This window comes from Dermacentor variabilis, chromosome 1 (genome assembly GCF_050947875.1).
Source record: "Dermacentor variabilis isolate Ectoservices chromosome 1, ASM5094787v1, whole genome shotgun sequence".
Lineage (NCBI taxonomy): Eukaryota > Metazoa > Arthropoda > Arachnida > Ixodida > Ixodidae > Dermacentor > Dermacentor variabilis.
The window spans coordinates 121,853,642-121,880,147 of record NC_134568.1 but is presented as its reverse complement, the minus strand read 5'-3'; the positions used below and the strand labels follow the sequence as shown (position 1 = coordinate 121,880,147).

General features: G+C 41.4%; 1 protein-coding gene across 1 annotated transcript in view; it reads left to right on the top strand.

Annotated features, from left to right (window-relative positions):
• SPARC (secreted protein, acidic, cysteine-rich) overlaps nucleotides 1-26,506 on the top strand; it is a 44,132-nt gene extending 17,626 nt beyond the window's left edge. Inside the window, exons 3-8 of the mRNA XM_075694251.1 lie at nucleotides 2,790-2,913; nucleotides 12,514-12,641; nucleotides 18,094-18,232; nucleotides 21,149-21,359; nucleotides 23,532-23,680; nucleotides 26,297-26,506. Coding sequence (XP_075550366.1) covers nucleotides 2,790-2,913; nucleotides 12,514-12,641; nucleotides 18,094-18,232; nucleotides 21,149-21,359; nucleotides 23,532-23,680; nucleotides 26,297-26,334 — 789 coding nt within the window. The 3' untranslated portion in view covers nucleotides 26,335-26,506. The remainder of the gene's footprint in view (nucleotides 1-2,789; nucleotides 2,914-12,513; nucleotides 12,642-18,093; nucleotides 18,233-21,148; nucleotides 21,360-23,531; nucleotides 23,681-26,296) is intronic.

Below are 26,506 nucleotides of genomic sequence, written 5' to 3'. Positions count from 1 at the left end.
TGTTCACGATAATATTTACGCCTTAGAGATTCTTGAGCACTAATCGATCACTTTAGCTTGACTTTAGTGTCCCTTTAAGTTCTCTAAAGTGAGACGACACTTTTACATGTGATACGTAGCTCAGCATGTTGCCGTGGTCATGTGTGTGCTTTTATTTCCGAAGCATGTCATTTCTTTAAGACCTGATCGAGCTGGAACAAAGGATTTAAGCTTGCATGTGTGATCAGAATTTCGCGCACATACGACAATAATGTGTGCCGCTCATTAGTGTGAAAATTTTTTTGCTTTTTAATATGCATAGAATAAAGTGCAATTGCCTAATAATATACAAGCTGCAATTTTAACCAATAAGTATGTGGTACTTCATAACAGCCGACTTCCGTACTGTAATCTCGTATACCACATCCGAAGTATCAAAGCTTTACCACCAGTTCGCGCCACTTACTGGTTTTTGAGACGTCCTTTGCCAAATTAAAATTATAATTCCTACTTAAATCGTGAACACCGTGCTCGATTTTATCACTACGTATAAATCATGGTCATTTCATTTCCATCAGCGTCTTGCAACACATTCTTTTACCACGTGTCATGGCGCTCTTTGGCCAAACCTGGCCCTTGCGCCACAAAACACAACACATCATCATTAACACATTCTTGCCAGTTGTAAGTCCCTTTAAAGAAGTGTCACCATTACCACTAGCAGAACTCTGAATGTCCTTTTCTGCTAGCAGAGACGCAGATGTTGTCTTCAGAGTTTATTCTATGATACATACATTAGCCTGGTACTTTGTAAGTAAATTGTGTTGCAAGGTTTTGCATTATATGCAGTTTGCACTTCGCATATGGAGCAAGATACACACGACATAGCTGGAAAGAGATTGTAGAGTGCTTATATAAAAAATCTTATGTAAAAATGAATATCAGTGCCTCAATAACTAGAATAGTCAAGAATGAGTAGCCAAAACAAAAGAGTTCGTGCACATATATGTACGTGAAAAATGAGGTAAGACTATATGCAGTAGCAGAAAAAAAGAAAGAGAACATTGTCGAAATTAGCACATAGAAACCTACTTCACATGTACAATTGCACATAATGAATGAAAAATATGTGAGCAAGAATATAGAAAAGAATCACAGTCTAAACACATCAAAGGGTGCATTGCAATATCTCTCGCCAACTTGGTTGTTTGCTTCCAGCCAACCTCCTTATGGGGTTTTCCTCCCATTGGCCCATTTGGCCCTTTAAAAGATAAAAACGAATCTGGCATATTTTGGCCTGTCATGTGCAGCCATTTGCAATGCACTTGTACAAGTAAACAGACATGCCACTTGTGGCTTCCAAATTTATAGACGCTATTGTGATAATCTCAGCGCCAAAGTAATGTTGCTGAATTGTAATGGCCTGAAAATTTGGCAGGGGCAAATGGGGACATGGAGGGGCAGAGAGCTTTATAAGGCCTTTAAAGCACATCCAGATAAACTTAATTTCTCACACACTAAGACTCAGTTGCATCTGCTTGTATTTATAGGTGCATAACCTTTGCTCTCTTGGAGCTTCTTTCTTGGTTCAAAGATTTCGCATAAAAATCTAAACGAAGGAGCACATAGCACTTTATAATAAGTGAGAGCGAGTTTTTTCTTATGTGCACAGCATACCAGCACCATTATGCTTTGTGAAAATTCTTGAAAGTCAGACATACTTATAGTGCATTGATTTTTCTTGTGCTAAAAGGCAATGTAAACAACTCTTCAAGCACACTTAGCTATTCTACAGGATTTGATGATGGATAAAAAAGTTCGCCATAGTCAAACTCTTCAGACAGCAGAAACAGCAAAGAGCAAGCATGTCTTAGCACTCCTGTTGTGCACAGTGCCCTCTGCGACTCTCATCGCTGCAGCCGCCCCCTCGCCTCCATTCAGTAGTGCTGTGGACGGCACACTTCCCAGTAGTATTTTAGTACACTATACCTACACAGATGGAATGAGAATGCTGATGTCTGTGGCGATTCGAAGCCGTGTCCTCAAATACCCTGTGCGTCGGGTGCATTCGCACAAAGCTTTTGGGGACAGACCTGCTGTAACCTTGCTCATGTCTTGGGCATATAATATTAGTAAAAATGTGGTCGACATGCTTCTGTGATAAATTTTAGTGTGTCTGCTTTGCATTGAGCCTATGGTTCATTTTTACAAAACTATTCCATGAAAACTGTTCAGTTTTTCAAGAGGCCACCTTGAGGAATATTCACTTTTAGTGCTGGAAATTGAGAGACATGCATTTTTTTTTTTGCTACTGCATGAGAAAGGGCATATGTAGTCCTCGTCTGTAGAAGATGTAATATAAGAAGTATCCTTTCTCTACTTTCTTTCCACCCAGAGAACTTTCATCACAGCATGAAGCGCTTTCTGCAGAAATTCACAGGCTCACCAGCTTATTCACTTCAACAGTGCAAAAAGTGAGAGAAAGAATGGGTTATAGAAATGAAACTTTCCACACAATATTGTAATATAGTGGAAATGGCTAACAGAATACCTAAAACCATTGCTGGATGTGGTGGTGAGTGCCAAGCTCAAGACTTATCAGCATCTCCTTGGGTTACCGTCTTTTGCCATACCCAGGAAACCAATTGTTTCTTGCGCATGTATGCAAGAAGCACTTGTATGCCTTTATTACTGAGCATATATAACAGTGCATTGTGTCGGTATGTTGCATCAGACAAAGCACAGCAAGATGCCTTGGTCACGCGAATGAGGAATCAAGCGCGCAAATGCATGTCCCTATTTTCTTGCAGCACCACACAGCAAAGCATGTAAAGAAACACTTCTCAAAGAAGCCCAAGGATGTCGTCGATATTGTGGCTGAAGATGAGAAGGCCAGCATTTTGAAAGACAAGAGTGCAGAACTGGATGCTGAACGTAAGCATGTCTTTCATTTCTTGTTATTGTGACACTTTCCTGGTGCAGTCACTCCTTAAAGGCACTCTAATTGGGAAAGTTATTTGTGCCGTATCAGTAAATTACCCTTCCGCAGTACCCTAAAAACCACTCTTACCGCAAGAAGACACTTGGTATGGCAGAAAAAACAGAAAAGCAATACATGGCTTGTGATGCCACCTCAAAATTTCCACACGATCTCGCTGTGGCACTATGGATTTTGACGCTGTCTGCTTAGGCCTAGTTAAATGTTGATTGGCAAAACTGGACTGCATTGTATTCTTAATTGAACTTCTAAAAATACGGAACCTAGGAAGTTTCAGGAACTTTTACTTAAACACAACAGCCAAAATGCTAAAAAAAATGCTTTGGAATTTGTAATGTCATACATATCGGCCCTGGGGTTGTAGTGCAAAATTCAAAGATGAAACTTTCACCATCATTCATTTTCTCTTCTAATAATCAGCCTATTACTGCGAAATAAACAAAAGTATAGGATTCTTCAAGGATACGTACTTATCAATATATAAACAGATTCAGTTTTTCTTAGTGCCCTATTAAATAAAAAGGAATATTAAGTTGTATTGGTAAATTATACATCTGCATTAGCAAAAATGCCACAAAAATGAAAGACAAGTGGTGATATCATCCTAAAGTTTCCGCACCAGCTGGCTGTGATGTTCTGAATTTGACAGCATCTCCTCGAGTCTAGTTAATTGATTATCAATAAAGCTTCTATCGGTGGTAACTCTGTTAGACAGGATACCAGTAAGCTATCGCAGGAGACGAAAGATCTGATCAAGAAACGCCAATGTATGAAAGCCTCTAACCCTACGGCTAGAATAGAACTGGCAGAACTTTTGAAGTTAATCAACAAGCGTAAGACAGCTGACATAAGGAAGTATAATATGGATAGAATTGAACAAGCTCTCAGGAACGGAGGAAGCCTAAAAGCAGAGAAGAAGAAACTAGGAATTGGCAAGAATCAGATGTATGCGTTAAGAGACAAAGCCGGCAATATCATTACTAATATGGATGAGATAGTTCAAGTGGCTGAGGAGTTCTATAGAGATTTATACAGTACGAGTGGAACCCACGATGATAATGGAAGAGAGAATAGTCTAGAGGAATTCGAAATCCCACAAGTAACGCCGGAACAAGTAAGGAAAGCCTTGGGAGCTATGCAAAGGGGGAAGGCAGCTGGGGAGGATCAGGTAACAGCAGATTTGTTGAAGGACGGTGGGCAGATTGTTCTAGAAAAACTGGCCACCCTGTATACACAATGCCTCATGACCTCGAGCGTACCGGAATCTTGGAAGAACGCTAACATAATCCTAATCCATAAGAAAGGGGACGCCAAAGACTTGAAAAATTATAGACCGATCAGCTTACTGTCCGTTGCCTACAAAGTATTTACTAAGGTAATTGCAAATAGAATCAGGAACACCTTAGACTTCCGTCAACCAAAGGACCAGGCAGGATTCCGTAAAGGCTACTCAACAATAGATCATATTCACACTATGAATCAGGTGATAGAGAAATGTTCGGAATATAACCAACCATTATATATAGCTTTCATCGATTATTAGAAAGCGTTTGATTCAGTCGAAACCTCAGCAGTCATGGAGGCATTACGGAATCAGGGTGTAGACGAGCCGTACGTAAAAATACTGAAAGATATATATAGCGGCTCCACAGCCACTGTAGTCCTCGATAAAGAAAGCAACAAAATCCCTATAAAGAAAGGCGTCAGGCAGGGAGATACGATCTCTCCAATGCTATTCACAGCATGTTTACAGGAGGTATTCAGAGACCTGGATTGGGAAGAATTGGGGATAAGAGTAAATGGAGAATACCTTAGTAACTTGCGCTTCGCTGATGATATTGCCTTGCTTAGTAACTCAGGGGACCAACTGCAATGCATGCGCACTGACCTGGAGAGGCAGAGCAGAAGGGTGGGACTAAAAATTAATCTGCAGAAAACTAAAGTAATGTTTAACAGTCTCGGAAGGGAACAGCAGTTTACGATAGGTAGCGAGGCACTGGAAGTGGTAAGGGAATACATCTACTTAGGACAGGTAGTGACTGCTGATCCGGATCATGAGAGTGAAATAATCAGAAGAATAAGAATGGGCTGGGGTGCGTTTGGCAGGCATTCTGAGATCATGAACAGCAGGTTGCCATTATCCCTCAAGAGAAAAGTTTATAACAGCTGTGTCTTACCAGTACTCACGTACGGGGCAGAAACCTGGAGGCTTACGAAAAGGGTTCTATTTAAATTGAGGACGACGCAACGAGCTATGGAAAGAAGAATGATAGGTGTAACATTAAGGGATAAGAAAAGAGCAGATTGGGTGAGGGAACAAACGCGGGTTAATGACATCTTAGTTGAAATCAAGAAAAAGAAATGGGCATGGGCAGGACATGTAATGAGGAGGGAAGATAACCGATGGTCATTAAGGGTTACGGACTGGAGTCCGAGGGAAGGGAAGCGTAGTAGGGGGCGGCAGAAAGTTAGGTGGGCAGATGAGATTAGGAAGTTTGGAGGGTCAACATGGCCACAATTAGTACATGACCGGGGCAGTTGGAGAAGTATGGGAGAGGCCTTTGCCCTGCAGTGGGCGTAACCAGGCTGATGATGATGATGATGATGAAAGCTTCTACATTGTCTTTTTAAAGGAACCAAAGGCTCAACCTAACATGTTTAGAGAACTTTTCCTGCACACAAACAACCCAAATATAAGAAAATACTTCAAAGTCTATGATAGCGTAATGATGTAGCAGTGCTGAAGGTTCAAAGGAAAATTCAAGATGGTGAAGTTGGGACTTCATTATCCCATGTAATAATCAACAAAATTAACAAAAACATAGTTTTGAAAGGATACTTAGCAATCTAATGCCCCTTGCACACAGGGCAAACTAAAGTCCCTTGAATTAAACTCCCTTCTTTTATGCTTAATTAGGACCCCTTATCAAAAGGAGTTTTGTTGCTGACACACCGTAAGGTGCAGTCCCCTTATATGGTTTCAATAAACAATGCAGCAAAGCACATGGCACTGCTTCTTTAAATTGAAACTGACAAAAATGTTAAAGAAAGATTGTATCTGGCCAAATTGCACCACAGCTAAATTTAAGATTTCCAAGCATTAAATCCAAGCATTAAAATCATTAATAAGGCACCATTGTGTTTCATCGGTTTTCTGTTGTTGAGGAGCCTGTTATGTAGTTACCCCGTCAGGCCCACAAAGGAGTTTGGATATCTATCCTTACGCAAGGGTTCCTCTTACCGAAAAGGAGATACTCCTTTGTCGTGTGTCACCAGCATGATCACCTTTCCAGTAATGTCCCCTACAGTCCTAGGGCCGTTTGAATGCTCGTGTGTCGGGTGTATAAACTGGTTTAGTGTTTCCATTAATGTCCCTTTTAATGGCTCTGCTATGAACTTTTAGGGTTAGTTATCATGGTTCTCCACAGAGAGGAGGTAAAATATTCATAACTAAATATCAATTTAAATGATTTCATTAAATGATTAGTTTCATGTAGAAATGACACTAAAATGTAGCTTCATTTGATTCCTTTAGCACTTCAAGTAATCAATACATTAGATTTTTTCACATGAACATGTGCCACACCGCATAAGAGAAAACGGAGCAGGTTAAAGGGTGAGCTGTGTTCACATAACTGTTGCAACAGCACATAGGCTTAAGCATCCTTTTGCAAAGTTTGACCTTAAAAAATGGCGAAGTGGTCGCAGTGGCTGAACTTCGGTCTCCGTGATTTTAAAGCTTCTTTGTTGATGTTAGGTTGTAACAAGCCAGTTAACCATGCCTGCATTTAACCCCCACATCTTTTGTAAAAGTATGCATAAAATTTACATTAAAAAAAAAAATTCAACAAGCTGTATTGCACATTATATCCTGATTTGAAAAATATACTGCATGTGCACTTTAGCTTTCTCCAGAAATATTAATGTGACCTACTTGGAAAAAAAGAAGGCTTCCCTTCAGTAAGCGTAAAATTCAGATGTCTGAATGAAGCATAACAAAAGGAGTCAATAAAATCTTGTGCACAAGTAATGAAACTCAGCTATGTGATGTAATTTTGGGAAATTATCAAGAGCGCACTATAGGATGAAGGACGATGAAAGACACAACATGCATGGGTGCTGACTCTCAACTGAATTTCTTGCAGAAAAGGCATCCACGGATTCGCGGCCACAAGCAGCATTTACTGAGTTGTGCGTTTTCCTGTCATAGGTTGACTCGTGCTTGCCGCCGTGTGCTGCCTGGCCGCCCATCATCAGAAACTGAAGCTCTGCATCACCTGAGCCTTATCTTGGTTCCGCAGCGAACTTCACTGAGTCTGCGTCGCCGGTATCGGAAGCAGCGCCACCTGGACCTATAAAAGGACCAGCACTGCAGCAACTCGTTGGGATTCGCGGCCACAAGCAGCATTTACTGAGTTGTGCGTTTTCCTGTCATAGGTTGACTCGTGCTTGCCGCCGTGTGCTGCCTGGCCGCCCATCATCAGAAACTGAAGCTCTGCATCACCTGAGCCTTATCTTGGTTCCGCAGCGAACTTCACTGAGTCTGCGTCGCCGGTATCGGAAGCAGCGCCACCTGGACCTATAAAAGGACCAGCACTGCAGCAACTCGTTGGGATTCGCGGCCACAAGCAGCATTTACTGAGTTGTGCGTTTTCCTGTCATAGGTAGGCCATAATTTTGAGTTGTTCGTTTAGCCCTAGGTGATTTTTGTTTTGGCCGTTGATCCCCCCGTGTATGTGCCTTTTTTGATGTTCAAATGGGTGTGGATCTGTGCACATACCGCGCACGCATTGGTTTGTTTGCATGCCGCAGTCACAGTGGGGTTGAACTTTTACGTGACAGCTCGTGCTTTATTCACACGCTTAGCCCCAGACCCTCATTGACATTGCTGTGCATTTGTCTCGCTCTGCTCTTGCTTCGAGCTGGAGACGTGGAGAGTAACCCCGGGCCCAAGATTGAGGACGTACTGACCTTTCTGAAAGAGTTTCGTGAAGAAATTTCATCCGATTTAAAACAAGTTAACGACCAAATTGCAAGCTTAAATACCCGGGTCACTGCCATTGAAAAAAAGATTAGTAGCGTACCGGAAATCAAAAAGCACTTTGACGCTGTCAAAAATACTGTTCAGGAAGTTAAGACAAACATATCGAAAGCAAATGAAGAACTCGTCGATGTTGTGGACGACATAAGCAACAGAATGAGGCGCAACAACCTTATAATCAAGGGTATACCCGAAGAGGGCCATGAAGGATACGCCGAATCCGAAGCCATTGTGAAGAAATTTTGTTCCACTCACTTGAAGGTCAACGTTGGAGACATTGAGCGTGCTCACCGTATTGGCCAGCGCCGTCACGGTTTTCCCCGTCCTATTATAATTAAATTCCTCAACTTTAAATCTAAAACAGAAGTCCTACAAAATGCCCATAAACTGAAAAATCTCGAGTCCCCTAAAGTGTGGATAGAAGAAGACTTTTCGCCTAAGGCACAGTTGGCTCGTAGGAAGTTGCGCGAGTTTGCTAAGAGCAATCGTGAGGGAAACGAACGTTTTTCTATTCGTTATATGTCTCTACACTTTAAAGATTCTGTTTACCGGTTCGATTCACTCACTAATAATGTTGTACAGGTTGCTTCAAGGAACCAACCTTCCAGTAATTGACGAAAAACAACTGAGAGGCGTAAGTTCACGCCCGTACATGCAGTCTCGTTGCTCTTGGCAAATTTCCGCAGCCTTTTTCATAAAATTGATGCGCTGAAAACGCTCATACATACTTGCACCACAGATATAGTAATAGGTACGGAAACGTGGCTTTCCAGTGACATCACTAATAGCGAACTTGCACTTGATCCATCTTTTGTAATCTTTCGAAAGGACCGGGAAGGCTTCCGAGGAGGCGGAGTTATTTTGGTCATTAAAGATGACTATCAACCGTCTCTAGTGATAATCGACTCTCCTCTTGAAATAGTGTGGGTCTCTGCACGTATCGGACATGCGCAATGTGTCATTGGTGCATGCTATCGTCCACCCGATAGCCGTTTGGAATTTGTTCATTTTTTCAATGATGCTTTACAACAGGTCTTATCCCAGTTTCCAAAATGCATACTAATATTAGGGGGTGATTTTAATTACCCAGGTATCGAGTGGTCAACTTCTTCGTTAAAGGTAAATTGCAACAGATCTGAGTGTCTTCATTTTCTACAAACCTTGTATTTTCATCACTTAACTCAAGTCGTGCGCGAACCAACTCGGGGTGAACACATACTAGATATTATTTTAACAAATCATCCAGACCTTGCTACGACACATGTGCTAGAACCATTAAGTGATCACAGGGTGGTGCAATGTTCCTTTTCATTGAAACCTGCCAAGAAATATACAGCGAAAAAATACATTCTCAACTACGCACGCGCCGACAATGGCAGAATAATTGATATGTTAGCCTCATTTACAGCAGACTTTGCAAACAATTTTCAAAACAGAACGGTACATGATAACTGGAGCTTGTTCCGCGATAAACTCAAAGAAGTTGAAACTACATGCATACCAAGAATGACCATCAGCTCAAGGCAGAACGATCCGTGGTTTAACCGCGAAGTGAAGAAGTGTATAAACAAGAAAAAAAGAGCGTTCAGAAAAGCTGCGCGAACAAATGCTCCAGAAGACTGGCAAAATTACAAAACCATAGCACGCCATACAGAAACAACAATTATCGAAGCTAAACACAAGTTTTTTAATTGCACCCTTCCCAATATGATAAAAACTGATCCGAAAAAGTTTTGGCAAGTAGTTAACCCAAAAGCAGATCACACTGCTCCCTTACTACTTTCCGAAAACGGGGCAGTGCTCAACACAAAAGATAGCACTGAGCTATTTAACAAATGCTTCTCTGCAGTTTTTACTAACGAACTGCCACTTGATAACACTCACATACTTGAACAACCATCTATTCGATTCCCTTTTTCATCCATCATAATAACGGAACATGGTGTTTCTCGTGCCATTGACAGGCTTCCTCATAAAACGAGCCCAGGTCCTGACGGTATAAGCGCTAAACTTCTAAAATTAACCTCGCACTACTCTTCAGTTTTGTTATCTCTAATATTTCAGCAATCACTCGATACAGGGTGCTTACCGGAAGATTGGAAAACAGCATTAGTGATACCGGTATTTAAATCAGGTAATACAGCAGACCCTAATAATTACAGACCTATATCACTGACATCTATCTGCTGCAAATTACTGGAACACATCCTATACTCTCACATTATAGCCTATCTTAACGATAATAACCTGCTCCTCAATAACCAACATGGCTTTCGCCAAAATCGCTCATGTCAGACGCAACTTTATGAACTCGTAACAGATATTCACATTTCTTTGCACAGATTGATTAGTACAGACGCCATTTTTATTGACTTTTCTAAAGCTTTCGACCGAGTACCTCATAATCGACTAAAACTGAAAGTTAGTAACCTACAGCTTAACTACAACACGACGCGATGGATTGAGGAGTTCCTAACGAACCGATTTCAAGTAATCAGTCTCGACAACTGCTTTTCTAACCGCACTCACGTCACTTCGGGAGTTCCTCAAGGATCCGTCCTTGGGCCACTGCTATTTTTAATATACATAAATGACATCGCAACTAATATTACCTCACACATACGTCTCTTCGCAGATGACTGCGTCTTATATAATGAAATAAGCTGCCCTGCCGACATCTCTGTGTTGCAGTCTGATTTAACAAAACTAACTGGCTGGTGTGACACATGGCAGATGGAAATTAACATAGCCAAAACTAAACACGTAAAATTTGCTTCGATACCTCAACCTACCTCTGACCAATATGCAATACGCGGTATTACTGTTGACTCAGTATCTTCAATCAAGTACTTGGGTGTCCTGTTTACCTCCAATTTAAGCTGGAATGCTCACATTGAACACATCACCACAAAAGCATGCAAAAAACTTGGTTACCTGAAACGTCACTTACACCTTGCTAACACAGATACCAGACTTCGAGCATACAGTACTCTTATCAGGCCTTCTTTAGAATATGCGTCAATAATTTGGCACCCCCATCAGTCTAATCTCACGAACCTACTCGAATCAGTTCAAAATAAAGCTGCGCGGTTCATCTTAACTTCATACTCGCGATATCAAAGTGTGTCCGCCTTAAAGAAATTACTTAATCTCCCTTCACTTGGCATGCGCAGGAAATTATCACGGTTGACCTTCTTCCATAGCCTTTACCACAGCAACACTGCATTCGCTCGAGCCCATATTCTTCCCGCTCCCCACATCTCTACCCGCACAGACCATGTTCATAAAGTAAAACCTATATTTGCCAGGACTAACGCTTATCAAAATTCGCCTCTCGTTTTATCTATTGCCGAATGGAACTCGCTACCTGCAAACATTGTCTCGCTTACGGAATCATCATCATTTCATGCAGCACTACTAACCTGTTTAGAGTGTGTCAACCTGTCAGAACCCACATTTTCTTGAATATTTACTTAAACAGCGTTTTAAAGTGCTTGGCATTGTGTAAAATTCACTCCGTTTCATCTGCTATGTATCTGTGTCGGCTGTTTACCTAAACGTTTATTTGATTTGAGTACCCATCGTGTTCCGATGGGTACTGATTGTTTGCATCACATTCTAGGTTCTTATGCGTGTTTCACACTACTAAACATTGTATAAATTTCGTTACCCTTTTCTTTCTTTCTTTCTTTTTTTTGTTTGCTTCTGCTAGATGTTTTTTATGGTTCCTAATGCCTTCATATATTTACATTGTACAGATTTCTCTCATGCTTGAACTTTTTCGTCCCCCCCTATGTAATGCCCTAATGGGCCCTTAGGGTACTCAAATAAATAAATAAATAAATAAAAATACATGAACAACATGCATGCACCATGTAGGCAATGTGAAAACAAACTAGTTATTTATTTGTTTGAATTTTTTTCATATTTCCTGGCACATGCATATTGTTCATGTGTATATACAAGATGCTTTCCCAGTAAAAAAATTCAGTTGCAAGTCGGCGCCCATGTTGTGTCTTTTGCCAGCCTTTGTCCTTAATGCGCTTATTAGTTTTTCAAGATGTGCCACTTCACCCAGCCCTTGATTCTTCTACATTGTGAAAGTTGAGTTGACAATGTTTATTATTTCCAACAAGCTTTAGCAAAAGCAGCTGTGAGCTTTTCGTTAGTGATATTGGTACAAACACCTAGGACAAATACAGCTTGCATTACAGCTTGGGCTAAAGGCTTGAAAAGACTGCACTACAATGCCATGGGTATTGCTTTAGTAGAATATAAATGCATGCATGCACTGCTTTACTTGTATCAGCCTTCAACACAGCACCACTTCGCACTGCACAACAAATATTGTCACCTAGTGGCAATGCCTGTTGACTATAGTATACCCCTTTTCGGCATCTATTTGGGGACGTTCAAAATGTTTCTTTTTGACAGTAAGTCTAGATGACTAAAGCAAACTATTTGGCTCAGTTGGGTTCCTGGTGTGTGGTTACAGGTGTCCTGAAGGATCCCTGCAGCAAGGTTCGGTGTGGCCCCGGCAGGGAGTGTGTCATTAATGAAGACATGACTGCCACGTGCGAGTGCGTCACAAAGTGCCAACCTGAGACTGATCCAAGGCGAAAGGCAAGTGTGGCCCAGTGTTGTGCCTGGTGCTTTGCCCAGGCTGCTGGCACATTCTCAGTCAGTCACTTTCGGTGATATCTTCACTTTCGTGCGACACAACATACAGCACAATGCCTCATTGTACAGCAGTGGACATTCAGGAAGCCACAGCAGCTCTTCTATTCTGTCAGTGCACTTTGTAGCTATACAGGGTGTTTTTTTTTTATCTGCACCAAATTTTTTAAAGATTGCCTATGGCAGACAGCACAATTCTAACCCCTGGTGTAAATTACTCGATGAGGCGGCCATTATTTCTAGCTATGAGGAATTAAAATGTTCAATCGAATAAGTAACGTAAATACACTAATTAACTTTTAAAATTAATTAGGTTGCACCACGTATTTCAATCTACAAATTATATCTGCTGAGTTCGCATGGCGTATCCACTCGGAACGAATTCTCTGGGCAGCACCAGTTCTGAGGTATTAATTTTCAAAGTGTCCGTCGAAATGAATTGGTGCGCCAGTTACTTTTGTGCTTCAATGCATAAAACAGTGGTTTCTTAAAAAAGTAATTGGAATGCCAATGCATTTCTTCGGACGCTTAGAAAATTAATATCTCGGAACTAGTGCCGTCCAGAGAATTCGTTCCAAGTGGATACGCTGTGCAAACTCAGCGACTATAATTCGTAAATTGAAATATGTGGTGCAAAGTAACTAATTAAACAGTTAATTAGCATACTTATGGTAATTAATCGAACATTTTGATTTCTCATAGAAATAAATGTAATGGCCACATTATCGCGTAATTTAGATTAGGGGTTAGAATTGTGCAACCTTCCATAGACAACCTTTAAAAATTTGATGCAGCTAAAAAAAAAACCCCCTGTGACATGAAAGCACCAAAAGTTTGCCCATACGCACAGTGGCACACTGGGCACTGTGGTAGTATGTGGCCTTCCCGTCCTTTCCCCCTTCCTCCCCCCTCCAAAAAAAAAGTTTCTGGCTATGCCACTGCATGCACAAGATTCTTTGACCATGCATATAGCCAGTTGGCACGCACTGAAAGGGGCAAATATGCCCAAAAACATTCAACCGAGAATCCGCTATAGTCTGTACATGGTGCTTATGGCATACATTTTAATTAGGACAGCTTGATTTATTCATAACAATATTGCATATAATTATATCGCCTATAACGGTAACATCACTTATCATCACTTGTCACTCAAATTCTGCTCCGACACGGGCTGGGATCATTGCACGTGGTAAGATCAACAAATTGCGTGATCTGTGGGAATTTCACACGATTTTATGCAGTCACATTGACTGTGGTTAGTGCACATGATGTGCCTGGATGCCTCACGGTGCATCCATCAAGCTCTGCCTGACAGAGAACCGTGCACAGACTTTTGATTTGCATGGAATGCACATTCTCATTATTAAATAGTGAAACCAAGGTATGATTTTCTTGCAGCTCAATTAATTCCGCAGGGTGGCTTCTTTGATACTTGTAGCCCATAGAATCACGCAGGTGAGCAGGTATACAAAAAAGTGAAAAAGGAGCATTCTTTTTTGCTGTTGTGCCAAGTTAGCATGAACCACGTGCCGTCCTTATGCTAGTGCGCGGACATTCCTGGGCAGTATTAAGGTCAGCCCATATTTGACAATAATTGGGTTTACATGTTTTGTGAATACTGTTCTTATGTGTGAAGTGCAGTGTACTTCTTTTCTCTTGTATCCTAATCATGGTGCATACATTTGCACATGGAACTGTCACTGATGTCACGCAAATGTAGCCGTGGTCACGGTGTACACATTTGTGCACCTGACTTGTCTCTGCCAGTTCTGCCCAGTGGAAGCAATAAAAAGAACTTTAGATATTGAGCTTCAGGCAAATTGAACCCCCTGCATACTCAACGGCTTCATTTCACATCAAGGGGCTGAGTATTGCTACACGACTACTATACTGAATGCTCTTCCATACTTGACAGGATGTTGATATGCCATGTTCCTTCAGCGGTGGTCAAAGAAATTGCCTTTCTTTCCTTGTAATGCTTGCAGTCAATAATTAACTGGTGCATATGCACTGAACTGGTGAATAAATTATTTTGATGAAAAAGATGCAACATGGCTGACTGTACAATTAATTGATGTTTAATTAATCTGCAGCCATATGATTCACTAGAAGTCGCATAAAGCATCATTATATTGTACCACCTTGTCTTTCTTTAAGTAAAGTCTGCAGCACATTGAAATAAAGCATGTGACTCCGACACATTTATTGACTGTCCATCATAATTATTGATTGAAGGGGGTGTTATACAGTGGAATGTTTTTTTTCCCCACCAATGTCCCATAGGTTACTGCGGTTATTACGGTTATTGCGATCTTGTTTTCACCTGAAATTAGATTGTATGACTGCAGAAGGGGGCTTTACTCTATTTCTAAAACTCGTAGCTCTATATTCCAGTGTACTTACTAGCTTAAATAACATTCCAACGAACCACAAACGCGTTTAACCCCACCCACATTGGAGGAAAAACGCAACCCGCGCTCCGCCAGTTGTAAAATGCTGCTGTGACAGTGTGGCCGTGTGTGTGACTGGTGGTGTGCCACTGCTTAGTTAAATTAGGAAATGGCGGTTTCTTTTCTTAACTTCCAGGAGACCTTTCTTATGGACATTGAAAAGAAGAAAGTTCAGTGCAAATTGGCAAGCTATTTCAACGTTGCTGAATAAAAGCATGTTGGCTGCGATTCATGTGGCGCCGAGTGATGCTGCTCTGCATAACGTGTTATGCAGAGCAGTATCATTCGACGCCACACAAACCTTTGCTATTGAGGCTGTCGCCGAGCATGCCTGTTTTAATTTTTTTTAGCTTCCTTGGATAATAGAAGTTTCGGATGATATATTTTATTTTCTGGTTCCTGTGAAGATTGTATCAACTAGATTCCACTGTAATAATTTTTTTGCACTGTTACATGCACTAAACCTTGTCCATAGCATTGCTGCTTTCCCGTAGTTTTGTTTTTGTTTTTGGTTACATTATGCCAGTGATGAGTCGATTTGCATCATTGCTTGTGGGTGCACTTTAAATTGAAATACAACTGTCTCTATGGTGCAGTGCATGCAAGTCCATGGCAGGGATTATAAGAGCACTGTTAACCTCAGTTACATCTACAGCACACACAGTCTGTAATAGTGTCTGCATGTTTTTGCTGCTGGCTTAAGGACACCAAGTTTGTCACAATCACAATGCATACATAGCTGACAATTGCAAGTATCATAACTTTTCAATGCCGATTGTTTAATCACTTCTGCAGCATCTCATCGTCAAGGAGGGGCATGGATAGAAGTTTTTACTGTTAGGATGCATTTTTACATCAACATATTTGTTTCTATGTGTTCAGGCATTTGTAGTTGTCAGGCAGCTTCTTTTAGCACCAGGAACTGTGGTTTAGAAGATGTATGGCTGCGGCAAAATAATGGTTATTACGAAACATCTCCAAGTTCACCTCAGCTACAGTAAAACACACTAGTGATTTTGTGTAGACAAATAATTGCCAGAGCAGATGTTTGTGCTTATGTCAGATATTATTTCCAATTTCTCTATACATTTGTGTTGAAAAATTGTTAAAAACAGAAAAAAAAAAAGCATGGTGGATATTGCATATTCTTGATTGAAAGAGCAGCTGTTATGGCTAAAGTTCAAATAGCATTACAGACTTCAATAACAATTTAGTTAGGTACATTCAAAGAGATGCACAGGCTGTAAATTGATAGCTTGATTATATACGTGAAGTTCACGAAATAACTTTGCTAGCTAGCTAGTTGCAAGTTGCAGCACTTCCAAGAGTGTCGGGTACCCGCCGCGGTGGCTGAGCGGCTATGGTGTTGCGCTGCTAAGCACGAGGATGTGGGATGAAATTCCAGCTCTGGCAGCCGCATTTCGACGGGGGTGACATACAAAAAATGCCTGTGTTCCGTGCATTGGGGGGCATGTTAAAGATCCCCTTGTGGTCAAAATTAATCCGGAGTCCCCCACTACGGCGTGCTTCCTAATCAAATTGTGGTTTTGGCTTGTGAAACCCCAGAATTAATTCGTTCACTATGAACTCCTTAAGGGTGAAAAAAACCATTCACCATAAGAGTGGTTTAGTATTATTGAACTTGCACAAAAACAACTCCTTAGGGGGCAACAAAATGCAGAATCAGCATTTAACTTTCAGAAATAATCCATATGTGGCATTTATTGCCAGAAGCCTACTAATTAAGACCTGCTTGAGTAGTGCTGACCCAATGATTCATTAGGTTCGCCAGAATGTCTACATGCGTGTGACACATGCACTAGCATGGTGACTATGTGTTGGAGCAATGTGCCAACATTAGAGCATGAAACTTCAATTTAAAATCTTGCTGTGTGCATGGTGTCCATGCTCAGTCGATTGCTTCTTTAAAGTATGGGCTCTCAAAATTAAGTTGGATCAGGTGCTATTCAATAGGCAGACGTTGCTCGTGCCCACGTTACAGTGATCCATCACAGACTTCAAAAGCTACAATGAATGAACAAAGGGAAATGGTCTAAGGATACTTGAGAAGCTGGAAAATAAAAGTGGAGATTTAAGGAAACTGTGAACAGATGGCCATATGGTCACTCTGGAGGCACTTAGTGCTTAACTGCCCATGGTGCAAGCTCGTATGTCAGTTCAAAACTTTATGCAGTCTCAAACATTTCAGCTAGTGCTGTCAACTCCCACGTGTGTGGTGCTACCAAGGTTTCCCAAGTAAATCTTGTGTGTTGCCTGGCTGTGCAGAAGTTGCAGCTGTTTGTTCTAGCTGAACTGGTGAGGTTATTGGGTCATTTTGAATGGGAGTCCTTCCATAGGCTCCTTTCAAGATTAGTTGAACAGTGAGATATTGTTTGCACTAGAGTTTACTTTAAGTGGTCACATTATAATGGGCTCAACTGTACAAGAACACACCATCACGGTTGCATGTGAAAACGGCTCATAACAGAACAGTGAACCTTGCCTATTCGGCATGATGATCAAAAGTATGTTTGCAGTGAGAAATATAGTACCAAACTGAATACATTCCATCTAGGAGAGCCAATCTACAGACTTATTTAAAAAAATTTCTAGTACTTTTTACTGCTCTTCAGCAAGTACCAAGGATATATTTACCTGTTCAATTGGCTGCAAAACAATTCAATATTAATCTCTCGGGTTTTGCCTTCTTGTGTTGTTTAATCATGCACTGTTACCAACACGTCCCACAAGAAACTGTTGTAGCAATTAGTTAGTAAATTAGGTTTTTATTGGTGCAGCAGCAATTGCAACTATAATGTGCCAAGAACAGGTTTGAAAGCATGATCAGAAATTTATTTGCGAGCACCTAGGAGACTTGCTTGACAAAAAGTCGTAACGGGAGCGAGATGGAGGGTATATGACCTGCTTTTAAATGTCTTGTTCAGGTCTGCAGTAACCACAACCAGACGTGGGACAGCGACTGTGAGCTCTACCAAATGCGCTGCCTGTGCGAGGATGAAAAGGAAGGCTGCAAGGGAGAAAAGTATGAGCATGTCCATGTCGACTATTATGGAGCCTGCCGAGGTACGAGCTTTCTATAGCTTAGTGCTACTCAGCGATCGCATAGTGCTGAATAAAAAAAAATTATGGGGTGCGTGGAATGCTCAGTGAATAAGCCATCTCCCTTCGTTTGTTACTGTGCATGAAGACAGAGAACTGCTTCAAAGAGGCTATACAACACTTGACAAAGTTGTGGGATGTATTTGTCATTAAAGGGAAACACTTCATGATTATCTTCCAGCAAGAAGTATTTGAATGCACTGTGTATAAGCATAGTTATTGGCAATCAGTGATTAAATTATTACCCTTTAACCTCCTCGCCATGCTCCTGTGAAATCTTCCACATTATGCACGCTAGAAGCTACAGGGCAGCGGGCCACTGCCCTTCCCTGTGCTGCCTGCTATGCGACCCCATGAGAAGTGTTTCTTTTGTGTTGCATTTATAACCCCAGACAACACACAGATGTCCTAAGGATGTTCAAGGTTGTTGAGGAGTTCCTAGGGATCTTCCTAAAATGTCCCATGCTAATTCAGAAAACCTTCCATGTGGAACACTGAAAGATGTCCCACGGAGGTCCCGGCTGGGTCTTTTTCTAATGTTATCTGGGTGCGGGATGGAGGTTATATGCCAGGCTGGGGACGTAAAATGGATGCTATTAGTCATGCTTGTTCTAGACACATGGTGGTCTTTGCATGCAAATGAATAGAGCAACCTTGTAAAACTTGCACAGCTTTGTTGCAACTTGTCATCAGTCTGCCTAAGTGGATGAATTTTGCGAACGGTCCCCTAAGAGAAGGGGCCTGATGTTTGTCTTTTCAGAGAAAAGATAAGACGTCCACGGGAAGTGGTGTGTTGTCTGGGACGCGACAGCCACTACTTCCAGTTTTAACACTAATGACTCGGTACGCTTGAAGCTTCTCGCTCAGCTCACAGTTGTGTTACTATAGGTGTAATCTGTGTGCTCCCACAGGAACAGAAATGCTGAAGCACCATTAAAATTTTCCTCAGCAGACAGCAGTAATGCCGCCCGTCATAGCTGATTGAGGTGAGCTGTCCTGGTTCAGTCAAGGGATGGCCGCTCATCTTTTATATTGCTAGGCAGCTACATGCTTGAATGCAAGAGTGCGTGCAATTCTGTGCTCGTTATGAGCCGTTAACCTGATGCGACTCTGTGCATCAGTAAGGACTAAAGCAGGTGTCTCTTAATGTAAAGTGAAATGTCAAATTTTTGTGGAAGTGCAGGCTGCTGGTGCCATGTCTCTACGAATACTGCCCAACGCACTATAAGGGGTACCTGCCAGAGCTCGGTGCCTCGTGGCACTCGATGTAGAACTTTCATATCAATGACTTACCCCTGCAGCCAAGGAATGCATGGGTGCAGCATAATTTTGCTCTAATTTTGAGCACCATGGCTGTTAAAGTGTATTCACTGAACTCAGCTAGTAAGTGCTACAAGATGAATACGATGTTTGCACTGCATGTCTTGACTAACCTAAAATAACCAACAGTAACACTTTGGCCTCTGTTCGTATAATTGTGGTTGCTTGTAGAGAATTCAGACACACAAATGCATACCAGAGCACAGAAACACAATCTAAAGGAGGCAATCAGCAAACTTAGCAATGATGCCATCTTGCAGCATAGAGGAAGTGGCATATTTGAACAGGCGACAGTCACTGAAGATGAAGTGCAGAATTGAAAATTATTATTGCAGTTGTCTATGCACCAGTCTTGTCATTTTTCTGAAGCAAACTAATGTGAAGAATAGTATTACCGCTGACAATTTTCGTGATTTTGTTGAAAAATGACGATTTCTCATGATCCAGAAATCTGGCCAGTAATGGCAGTGTCCTCATTGCATCATCACGTATACTGAAAGTGGTGGAGAATTGAAGAAGTCACAGGGAAGTACGAGCAATCCTTATAGAGCTCTCTTGTACATTCCCTGCTGTGTGCAAGCAAAAGCTGTGTTAGGTGTTCATGACAGCGCTGTCTTGCATCTAGTAAAGCTTACCATGTTTAAAGAGCGTTGCAGGCCTCTTCTAAATATCCCCTACTGTGAATACCAATCGCTTGCTCATTTCATCAATAAATGTGGGGTGACATAACTACAGACATGGTCACAGACCTGGGGACCTTTTAAAGGGAGACAGAGAGCGAAAGAAAGAAACAGCCTGCTGTGTATACTTATAGTTTGACTGTGCGTATTTCAGCTTTTCAACATGCTAAACGTATGGTGAAAATTTGATGCATCTGCTTGACTGTCACTACTACATGACAATATGAATTGGGGCAGTGAATAATTCTTATTAAAATTCAAAAACGTTCCTGCTGCCACACTGCATCTTGACAAAAGCGAACAGCTACTTGGTTCACTGTTGTGTGAAATATTCATCTGTTCAGTGGAGCTCTGGCTTGTCGAAAGGAAAAATGGAATTTTTCTCAATTTACGTGTTTATAGCCTTTTCTGTGAAAACATTCAACATTATAAAATGTCACTCAGCAACTGACTAAGCAGTGTGTCTGTCTGCAGTATTGATAGTTGTGACAATTATATAGATACTGAAGGTGATAGCTGTAGCTTCAGTAGGTTTTCTTCTTTCTAGCTTATATGTGCTGTTTCATAAGCTGGCAATGTAAATTTTAATATACCCTAAGAAGCGCAACTGTTGGACAATACGTGCTGCATGCATATGGTATTACATACTTAATTTTCCTTAAAACATTCACTAACAGAATGTCACTAGATGAAAAGTGTGGCATACATTTGCGATTGCTGCTTACAGAAACTGCGTGCTCATTACTTTTTGTGTATGGCATGCATGAAACCTCCACATCTACCCCCCACCACTGGAAGAAAAGAATCAAAATAGCCTCGGGTGTCACACAGGCTGTTGGCTTTGGGATGGCAATGAATTCATGCTGCCTGCTGTTTGCAGATCTGCCCAAGTGTGCGGATGAGGAAATGGAAGACTTCCCACGCCGCATGCGTGAGTGGCTTTTCAACGTGATGCAAGATCTGGCCAGGAGGCATGAGCTGAACGAGCCCTACAAAAAACTTGAAGAAGAAGCCGAGAGCCTGCAGAGCCGCCAGTGGGTCAACGCCGTCATCTGGAAGTTCTGTGAACTTGACAGCCACCCCTATGACCGGTGAGACCTGATCATTCTGTGGCAACAGCAGTGAAACCCATTATTATTGACTACTTAGAAACATCATGTTTACTATATCGAGTTCCTACTACATGCAGAGTTTCTTGAAACCTTACTTCCAAGCAGTGCAAAGGGTTTGTTCAGCTATCAGTAAATAGCGAAAATAAATTCCAGTTTTAGCATGAATGCAGTTGAAAATGCCAATTTATGTGCCAACTACTGTTGAGTTGTCAGCATACTGTCACTGCGTGTGACGGTGCATCAGGAGTTAAGTCTTCAGAGCCTTGAATTTCAACGTGGGGGTTGGTTTAGTAGTTTATCAAGTGTAACAGTATTACCAAGGCCACTGGTGCTGCATTTTTTTATAGTCTGTATGGCTGTGTTTGCTATATATATATATATTTCGATACCTCCATTCGAAGTAGTAATGAACAGGTTACAGAGGCTGCTTCTATAACTAGCAATGAAGTTAGAATGGCCTTGCAAGATATGAAACGGGGAAAATCAGCAGGAGAAGATGAACTACCAGTCGATTTAATCAAAGATGGTGGAGACATAATGCTTGAAAAACTAGCGGCCCTTTATACGAACTGTCTATCGACTTCAAGGGTCGCAGAGAACTGGAAGAATGCCAACATTATACTAATCCACAAAAAGGGAGACGTTATAGAACTGAAAAATTATAGGCCCATTAGCTTACTTCCAATATTATATAAAATATTCACCAGGATAATCTCCAATAGAATAAGGGCAACACTGGACTTTAGTCAACCAAGGGAACAGGCAGGTTTCAGCAAGGGATACTCTACAATGGATCACATCCATGTCATCAATCAGGTAATCGAGAAATCCACAGAGTACAATCAGCCTTTCTATATGGCTTTCATAGATTACAAAAAGGAATTTGATTCAGTAGAGATACCAGCAGTCATAGATGCATTATGTAATCAAGGAGTACAGGCCGCTTACGTAAATATCTTGGAAAATATCTACAGAAATTCTACAGCCACCTTAATTCTACACAAGAAAAGTAGGAAGATACCTATAAAGAAAGGGGTCAGACAAGGAGGCACGATCTCTCCAACGCTATCCACTGCGTGCTTGGAAGAAGTATTCTAGCTATTAAACTGGGAAGGCTTAGGAGTAAGGATCAACAGTGAATCTCTCAACAACTTTCGGTTTGCAGATGACATTGTCCTGTTCAGCAACACTGGGGACAAGTTGCAACAAATGATTGAGGACCTTAACAGAGAGAGTGCAAGAATGGGGTTGAAGATTAATATGCAGAAGAGAAAGATAATCATGACTAGCCGGGCTAGGGAACAAGAGTTCAGGATGGCCAGGGACTCTGATCATGAGATGGAAATTTACAGAATAAAAATGGGCTGGAGTGCATTCAGCAAGCATGGTCAGATCCTGACTGGAAGCTTACCATTATCATTAAAAAATAAAGGTGTACAATTAGTGCATTTTACCGGTGCTGACATATGGGGCAGAAACTTGGAGACTGACAAAGAAGTTCAAAAAACAAGTTAAGGACTGCACGAAGAGTGATGGAACAAAGAATGTTAGGCATAACATTGAGAGACAGGAAGGGAGCAGTGTGGATCAGAGAGCAAACGGGAATAGCCGATATCCTAATTGACATTAAGAGAAAAGAAACGGAGCTGGGCAGGTCATGTACTGTGTAGGTTAGATAACCAGTGCACCATTAGGGTTACAGAATGGGTGCCAAGAGAAGGAAAGCACAGTCGAGGATGGCAGAAGACTAGGTGGGGCGATGAAATTAAGAAATTCGCAGGCGCTAGCTGGAATCAGTTGGCGCAGGACTGGGGTAATTGGAGATTGTAAGGAGAGGCCTTCGTCCTGCAGTGGACATAAAATGGGCTGACGATGATGATGATGATAATATAGTATAGTATAATATAGTATGCATCTTTTGATTCTGAAAGCACCGCATTTCGACTGGGTCAAGTACTTTCATCCATGTTATGCGGAGTTTTGTTACATGCAAATTTACTATGATGATGTTACTGTGTTTAAGCGTTTATTTGATTTTTTAAATGAAGATTTATTGACACATGCAATGTGCAGCATTGAAAATAAAGCTGTTGGAATAGTCTTGTGACAAAAAGAAAAAGATCACACCATTACTGTTGCTTGTGCATGCAGGGCTGTTTCGAGACACGAACTCTTTCCCCTCCGTGCTCCTCTCCTATCCATGGAGCACTGCATCGCTCCATTCCTGAATGGGTGCGACAAGAACGATGACCACACCATCACCCTCAAGGAGTGGGGAGAGTGCCTGGGCCTTGAGGATGGTGAGAAATCCCGTTCACTCTGTTAGGTGTGAAATGAGTGCACAAAATGTGCCGGCAACATTAGAGGTTCACTGAAAAAAACAAAATGTTGAAGGATTAAACTTCTGGGATTGTGCATAAGTCAATCAATTTAGTCCCGATAAGAGGTTTGGAAAGCCAGAAGGGGGATCACAGAACTGAAAGACTGGTGGTGTTGCACTTTAAAGAATTCCTGCACCAGCTCCTCGTGAGATTGCATTTTGGCAGCATCTGCTCAGTGCTAGTGTACTGTTTGCCGACAAAAAAATGATTAAATTGCACTTAATAGTATGGAAAAATTAACCTGGCATTATTTGTCAACTTTCCCAGCTCAAACAGGACTGCACTTCACACACATGCATTTTTTTTTTCTACTTTGACGCTCCTAATGCTAACACATTAAAAAAAAAAAAAAAACGGAGCAGTAGAGATACTTTCATGTGAGAAGTGTTTGTATATAAGCCAAGAAAAATTGTTAGAATTTTATTCCTTCACATTTTTAATGTGATTAATAAAGGAAAAATGAGGCATCCACCCAATCGTAGCAACTGCTACAAAGGAAACCCATACGGATCCCTTGAAAGAAAAGCCTCACAGTTGAAGAAAAATTCATCCTGGTATGGGATTTTTAATGTGCTGTGCACAAATACCTGCACCACTGGGAACCAAGACATTGAGCACGTCTTAGAGAAAGACATTATAACAAATTTAGCGGACATTTCTTGAGATATGTAATTACCAAAAAAGCCAACAGAATAAGACTGCTGTTAGTTTTGGGCAAACACGTAAAAAAAAGTAATGATAATAATAATAATAAAAACAACTGCATTTTGCGGTTGTGGTTACAAGCTTTTTTTTTATGCCAACTACTTACACAAAGCTTACAACTAGTGAAGCATCAAAAAGCAAGTACACACTAGGAAACAAGTTTCAGCATAGCTGATTCATACTGCAAGACACTAGGCTAATTACTGCTCCAATCCTTGATATGGTAGAATACCTTTCCTTGGCTTTTGCTCAAGGGGACCAGTCTATTATCTGGAATGTGTCCCGAAAATATATTGTGGTGTGGAAAGATGTCTCAGAATGCTAGAAACATGCATGGTTTAATCCCTTAAATAATTATGTTTAAATTGGTGCAGAAAGTTGCTCAAAGATCACACGAGGTGACAGTATAGAAAATTTTTGCTGGAAATTGGTGTCTGCTCTTGCTTCATTTATTGTCACATCGGCTACTACATGTGGCCCATACTCAGTATCACACATAGCAGGCAATGCTGCGGAAGCTATAACGAGTCCATAGAAGACTCGCTCTGCACATTTCGCAGTGCAGTTGCTCTTGATCTGCAGCGGTTTCTAAAGAATATATTATATATTACAAGTACTACTTGTAGCCATAAGTTTATGCCAAATTACACATTGTTTGTGCACTTTTGTGCTTCCAGTATGTGGTGTACTTATGGTTGCCGACTATAGAGTAGATGAAGTTGAAACAAAGGAGGGGTGGGGGGGGGGTGCTGACTGGCGACGATCGACCCTGTCGGTCAGAGCCAGGTGCGGCGAGTCAGCACCTGCAGCAATGTTGCACAAATATGTTTGGTCCTACCATGCCGTGATTTTTACAAGAATGGTGCAGAAGTTGTCTGGCTAACATGGCTACCAATAAAGAGTTAACAATAAAGTAAAGATAATGACAAAAACAAAACTGCCTTTACGTTTACGACAACACAAGACAGGAGGAAAGAATGTTCAACTGAGCTGCGAGGGATTATAAAAAGTAAATCTGATTTATTAATTCTTATTCAGTAGAACAGAAAGCAAAAGTCAGGACATTGAGCCATCTCGGCTGGGTAAAGTCAGGACTCTGTATTTTTTGCCCTGAAGTCAGGATTGTCCTGCTAAATTCGGGACAGTTGGCAACTCTAGGCGTACCATGTCTTGGGTGCAAGTGCACATGATGTGCCGTGGCTGCTGGTCGCAGAAACATGCCACTCGGCATGTATCTTGGTAGTAAATACCTAGGTTCAGATCTCCAATGCCTTTCATGCGACACAAACATACGAGAATTAATTTTGCGTCGAGTTACACGGTGTGTACCAATATCTTTGTTCCATATGGTGATACACTATTTTTTGGCGCAGATGCAAACAGTGAGAAGAGCCTTCGTAGTGTTGCCTGCTATGTATGAAATGGAGTATAGTGCACATTTATTGCCCATCTGTTACTTCAGCATGCATGCTTTCTATGTGCTTCTTGTCAAATTCCCCTATTGGTTGCATTGATATTTTCTGCTCTCTCTCATCTTGTTAGTTTTCATTAAACGCACATTTCGGAAGCATTGTCCAAGCATACCAGCATCTTGCAAGTGCCCCTGCTACTGTCGCTGTTCCTTCTAAAATGATGCTGGGATGCAATAGCATGTTTCTGAAGAAACTGAAACAGCTGCACTTTAAGTCATAAGCTTTTGCAGCCTGTCGCAAGTTGCAGACATTGTCAGCCTCTTATTGTAGCAGTGTCGTGGTGCTCAGGTGGTGTCTCCATTTTAGGGGGTTTATCTCCAAGCACCTACCTGACTGCAGTTGGTTTCCTTTTTTTCAGGTGAAATCCAGGACAGGTGCGCTCAGATTACTGCCTAGTGCCTTCCATCTTGCCCAAACAACAGATGCTGCACCAGTGCCTCGCCAGGATCACAAAGCATTTCACAAATGTACACTGCCATTTTATATATTCTATGGACACACTGCTGTCAAAGCACAATGCATTTGCTTTACCAGCTCTTGCTTGGCAAAGAACAATTTTTTAAAAGAC